The sequence below is a fragment of the Cupressus sempervirens genome, chromosome 11, assembly GCF_028749045.1.
Source record: "Cupressus sempervirens isolate cs-2001-9-10 chromosome 11, ASM2874904v1, whole genome shotgun sequence".
NCBI classification, from domain to species: domain Eukaryota; kingdom Viridiplantae; phylum Streptophyta; class Pinopsida; order Cupressales; family Cupressaceae; genus Cupressus; species Cupressus sempervirens.
The window spans coordinates 92,605,650-92,611,907 of NC_143128.1; the positions used below are offsets into that span (position 1 = coordinate 92,605,650).

The 6,258-nt window shown below is 31.8% G+C and overlaps 1 protein-coding gene across 2 annotated transcripts in view; it reads right to left on the minus strand.

The window, feature by feature from the left end:
- LOC149528383 (Phototropic-responsive NPH3 family protein) overlaps positions 1–3,485 on the minus strand; it is a 36,740-nt gene extending 33,255 nt beyond the window's left edge. The window contains exons 1-2 of one of the 2 annotated variants that reach the window (XM_089811849.1): positions 3,221–3,485; positions 2,270–3,044 (exon numbers count right to left, since the gene is read on the minus strand). In XM_089811849.1, coding sequence (XP_089667975.1) covers positions 2,270–2,328 — 59 coding nt within the window. In that variant the 5' untranslated portion in view covers positions 2,329–3,044; positions 3,221–3,485. Of the gene's footprint in view, positions 1–2,269; positions 3,045–3,220 lie in introns of those variants that run through there. The other variant, XM_089811850.1, reaches the window with a different exon arrangement.
- Positions 3,486–6,258: the final 2,773 nt, after the last annotated feature.

Consider the following 6,258-nt stretch of genomic DNA (forward strand, 5'->3'; position numbering starts at 1 on the left):
TTTGACAAATAATTGTGAATATAGTCAAAGAGGCTGCCAAGACCATATCTTGTTCTAATATTTACCATTTACTTTTCCTGTCTATTTGCATTGAGCTGTTTTTTTCAAGACTCCGCAATACATGAAGGTCAACTGACAGTAACAGGGTGAAGAAGGCCAAGAGTAAAAGAAAAGACCCGGCCAGTCTTGTTATTAAAGGGCACCTTGCAACGTGACCAAATAAGCATAAGCAGACCAACAGTGAAAACAAGGACAGTACAAGCACTGTACTCAAGAGAAGGTAAAGCTGAGCAACACTGATGTGAACACTGATGCGAAAGGACAAAGGCTACAATTATAAACTTATATCAGAACCAAAACACAATTTCAATCCTCAAACAAGTGGAAAGCGGCAGAGACATTCACATTGTATATTTCAAGATTGTTTTCTAGCAGGAATCAAGAAATATCAAACATAAAGCATTGACAAATATTTGTGAATACAGTCAAAGAGGCTGCCAAGAGATCCATATCTTGCTCTATTTTTTACCGTGTCTTTTTTTATATTCATTTGCTTTTGGGACATGTTAAGGATGTAAGCCTTATGACAAGTTCACATGCAGATTTTTAGATTTTATTCCATAGAATCATATTTGTTTTCTAGCAGGAATCAAGAAATATCAAACATAAAGCGTTGACAAATATTTGTGAATACAGTCAAAGAGGCTGCCAAGAGATCCATATCTTGCTCTATTTTTTACCGTGTCTTTTTTTATATTCATTTGCTTTTGGGACATGTTAAGGATGTAAGCCTTATGACAAGTTCACATGCAGATTTTTAGATTTTATTCCATAGAATCATATGACTTTGAATCAGATCTCTTCTTTCTTCCCACTCTATCTTGCATTCATAGGTGAATATGATGGAAATTCTCTTTCTCTGCTTCAATAATTTTGTAAAATTCACAAACGAACCTTCCAATATGTATCTACAGTGCCTGAACATGACTGAGGTAGGCCCAGAGGAACAATATGAGTGTAGAATTTTTTTTAAAAATTGTCATGATGAAAAACTTCTATACATAATAATTAGACTTATTTATCAAATAATACATAAATGAGTGTCAATTACAACAAAAAATATAGGATTATTATGGGTCACTGTATTACTAAATAGCTTTTCAGTTTTAAGTTCTCGGCAGGAGGGCTAATGTTCTAGCATCAATATGCAGAATGCAAACTATCAAAAGCAATTCATCATCACGACTGCAAAGCATTCTTTCCATACTAGCTGCTTCCAACCTGTAACCAAACTAATCTATCATGCCGACCAAAATATTTTTATACCAGAAAATTTATGTTTCCTCTGCAGTCCCAGACCAATTCTTTTTTTTTCGAAATGCGGGTGAGAAAGCTAATTCACAACCGCTGACAATTTTGCATGTTGGTTTTAGTGTCCACACTTCATTCAGGCCTCAATTGCAGACTATACTCAATTGTATTATGAAGAAAACTGCGGAGAATGCAGAAGATGAAAAATGCTATGTATATATTATTCATGCATGTAGATTTTGTCCAATTTTTTAATTATTTTTCCCTGGATTCCACTCTGGGCAGTGTGAAGTCCAAAACAAAAGATAATAAGGCTAGAGAAATTTTATTTGATGATTCCGTAATCCCTGTTTCTCCTTTTAACTTTACTGCGGATCTTTGACATTGCCCTTGCCAGAAGTTTCAGATATCGGAATTGTCAAAATCAGTCCTGAGGGAATTTAGAGGGGAAAAAGGTTGAGGAAAGAGAGAGAACAATAATAATCGAGAATATCAGAAGGCTAAGCGAATGTGATTTATCATCGTCAGGAGCGCCCACGAGAAAAGGGAGGCTCAGGGTCAAGTTGCACCCATTAAAGTCTTTGTAGTGAACTCAAGAGAAACAACCTAACAATATTTGAAAGGATTAAATCCTTAGAGGCTCTATAACAACCTCTCATTTTTGCAACTTATGTACAAATAATCATTTTTTCAATTTAAGAATCAGGGCATGATTCTGCCCTCGTCCTTGAAGGTTATATGCCTTGCACTCAATAAAACTTAACTATGGCGAAGTACTTTGTGAATCATTTACCTTCAGCAGGAGACAGAAAGATTGCTCTAAAATAATCCTTCAAACAATGCATTCAGTTTTCCTACAGCTAAATTATATTAGTTCTAATGGCATTGAAACTCTTCATTTGAAATTGGGAAAAAAAGAAGGCGAACTTAGAAATGGAAAATGGAAAAGTTACTATACCAGGCCTGTCCTTGTCGTTGGAAACCATCAGTCTTCGATCCCAGCTTCATACAAGCCATTTTTCCCAAATCTCCGTTCTGACTAGATGTCCGTTTTCAGTTTTTCTAGCTGATTCAGGTGCTCACTTGTCAAAACCTCCAAATTAAGCGGGATAACATAGAATGCGGATTTCAGATCTCATTGGAGCACACACTTAAAAGGCCGCCCTCCTCCCTGTTCTAAGCGTGAATAGAGTGACCTAAAAGACTGCAATACTTACAAGTATGCAGACCAAATGCTCGTATACAACTACTATAATGGCAGAAGAGCAACAGAAGAATCTCCACCAAACCTCCCATTGCAACGAAAACCCATCTCAGTATAAGGCCTAGAACACAATTTATAAAGTCCGAGCTGCTTCAAATCCAAACCCAAAACAAAAAACAAGTAACCCAAACTACAAAAGAGCCAATACCCGCTTCACTACAAGACACAATCTACCCACCCACTTCAATACCCATATCAGAATGCCCACATTTCACCACATGAATCAGAAGCAAAGCTCCCCAACAAGCCTCGCTATGAATAAAAACAAGGCTTGCCGCCCAGTTGAAATGCAATCCAAAAACCAGCTACAAAAACTAAAGAAAATGCAGTACCCACTTCAGACCAAGATACAAATCAGTGACCCACTTCAGCCCCATTTCACCAGTGGAACACAAAAAGATTCAAGTCGGCCCAATGCGGTGCAAGTCCCACAAAGTCCACGGGAGTTTTCCAAGCCTCTCCCGTTCTTCTGTAATAAAAACACAGGAATCAGAGCAGGTTGGATAAAGAAAAGTACATGGAGCTCAAATTGGTTTGATAAGTCTTCAAGACAACTAAGGCCATGTGCACAAAAATAAACTAATACAACAAACAAACAAGAAATTAAGCTCAAAGCAATCTCCTCCGGGTGCAAAAATGTCATACCAGGAGGGGGGAAATTTTCTGGTGAAAAAGGACAGACTGAATGGGCAGTTGGTACAAGGATTTGGATTTTAATTTTGATTGTGATTGGTGTGGAAAAGAATATAAAAGCGTCTATCAACGATTTACTATATATACGTCTGACTCCAATGAATTTATCTGATGCATTGAGACATGTGGATCTTAATAGCAAAGCTGACGCGTTTTATTTTTAAGAACTCATTTGGGGTTAGAGAACAGAAAAGAAGAAATACACCTCTATAAAATTCATCGAATTAACAAAAAAAATTATACAATATAATCCCTCTGGCCTGGTCATATGATAGTCAAATTGAATTCATGAAGGATTTTAGGAAATATAAAAAGCATAAGGAATGAAGACATTGTTCATAGTTGTGTTTGAAGTCCTCTACTAATAGTTGTATTTAACATTAATTTTTGAGCTATAATTATGATATTTTCAATGCAGGTTGGTAAGAGTAATTTTTTATTTATAATCATTTATATTTTATATTTTAATAATAATAAAATGATATTGTTTTCAGGTTAATTTGAATACTTGAGCTCTTGATTTTTCCTTATTTGAAGTTTGACTTTTTATAAAGATGTCTCGTTATTAAGGAATAGGAAGTTCTTGATCAAGTCTTATAGAAGTTATAAGGAATGAGGTGGGTGTGGAATTTGTAGATTTTTTTAAAATGATTAATGTATTTTTATATTATCATCATTTTCTTATTAATTCTTATATAAAGAATGTTCTAAAATAAAATTATTATTTTTAGGTACATTTGAAGTCTTTAATTACTTCTAAAATGTAATTTAGTTTTGTTATCATTATGAAGTTCAATTTCATATAAACAATAATGATTTAATTCGATTTTGTATATAAAAGTAAAGTATTAATTATTTTAATATTTTATTTATTTTCTCTATACATTACATTTACACCTCATCATCCTACATATAGATCACACCCTCCATAATTGTATAACTTTCAAAAAATATTTAACTAGCACACTTTTTAAAAATTAAATAAATTTAAATCATTTATTTAATTTTTCACCTTAAATAAATCAAAATACTATTTTATTTATTTCCTCTTGACATTTACACCTCATCTTATCCTTCCATCTAATCAATCCATATGCATTGTATGTCTTGTCCCCTCTATTTTTTTCTCAACCTTCATTGTGTCATTTAATCTATACCATTTACCTAATATGTGTGAGGCATATAAATAAGGCATTCACTTATCATTTTACATGAAGCATTTTTAAGTACTTGCACTATAGCCAAATTATCAAGCACTCTAAATTAAGAGCTAGCATCTATTAAGCATTGTCAAGCATTTCTCCTTCATTGTGCAATCAAAGTTATGTAAGAAAATTTATAAGTAACATGGACTCTCCCAAGGTCCTTAAGATGGTTTTTTTTTCATTTGATTTATGTATAGATTGTAGAACTCATTTTGTGTTTGTGTGAATTGTGAGCTTGAATCTTATGTTTCATTATTTATTTATTTTTTATTTAAAATCTCACAACATTTGCAAAATGGATACTCTTAATCCTTTACTCTCGACCACAAAATAGATACCTTTAATCCTTGACTCTTAACCAAAGACATGTCAACATTGGTTTAAACTCTTATGTTGGATAACAAAATAATATTGTGGATGACTTCATAGTTATTATTATATTTTCTAACCTTTTTTGTTAAAAAAAGGTCAAAGACCCAAAAAAACAAATTACTAAGAATAGAGGAGAACAATTGAAAGACCCTTACAATCAAGGCTTACATATCATGAAGTAAGTCTAACTAAAATAGCCATATTTTCCACAAATATGGAAAACGTTGCTTGTTTTAATGCAAATAATAGAAATGACAGACTTGCTAAAGGAAGATTGCAATGGAATTGGGATGACCATAACTTCTAGAAAGATAATCAACCCAAATAATAATAAAAATGGAATGAGATGGTCATTTCTAATGTTGGTGATGGTATTCAAATTCATCAAATTTATTGTTCTATTTTTGTTTTTTGAATTAAATTATAATCAAATAATTTAACCATATTTTATCACATTTAAGAGTCATTATGTGTTATTGAAGTTGATGTCAATACTTAGCTAAATGAGAAGCAAAGCCACTTGTAGTAGACGAATTGCCTAGTAATCTTCTACCACTATGGATAGCTTTAGAGATAGACAATTAAATTGTCATCCTTATCTGGAGCTAAGAACTAGTGAGGCCACAAACGGGGGACCTCATCCCCATTAGATTTGAACCTTGATGGCATGGATAACAACGCAACAACTTAACCATCACAACATGCCACTATTGGCAAAATTAATAACATTATTGTTTACATAAGAATTTTCTATTAATTTAATAATTGAGTATTGTAAGTGACACAATTATAATCCATGACAATATCCATTTAATTTTGAACGTATTTATCAATTTTTATATTTTAAATTAATATTCTTAAATTATTTTAATGGTTAGGCTTAACTTTAAGTTAAGTATATTTATTTGATAATTAAAAGTAATGGCATTATGCTTTTGTATAATAAAAAATTATTAAGTTAGTAATTGAGTGGGACAAGTGATTCAATTATGATCTATGGTCTCTATTTATTTGTTTGATGTACTTGTGGATTCCCACTTTCCTATTATGTGTTTTTAGAATATTTTACTCTTTATTACTTCTTTTGGATTTGATGTTTGATTTTTATGATTTGATATATTTTCCAAGTAATTTATTAAAAAGCATCCAAAGACTACAAAGACATTATTAAATATTACTTTATAATAAAGATTCTCGTGTGTTGTTGAGATTATGTTAGAATAAATATAAAATGTTCATCATTGTTACTATGATAATGATGAGAAAAAATTAACTCATTTGAATACAATTATTTATTTCAAAAGTATAATTTTATTATTTAATTATATAATATAAAAATATATCTTTGACTTTGTTATATGAAATATAGACAAAGCTACTCTTGACTTTATTCTTATAAGATATTCAAAATAA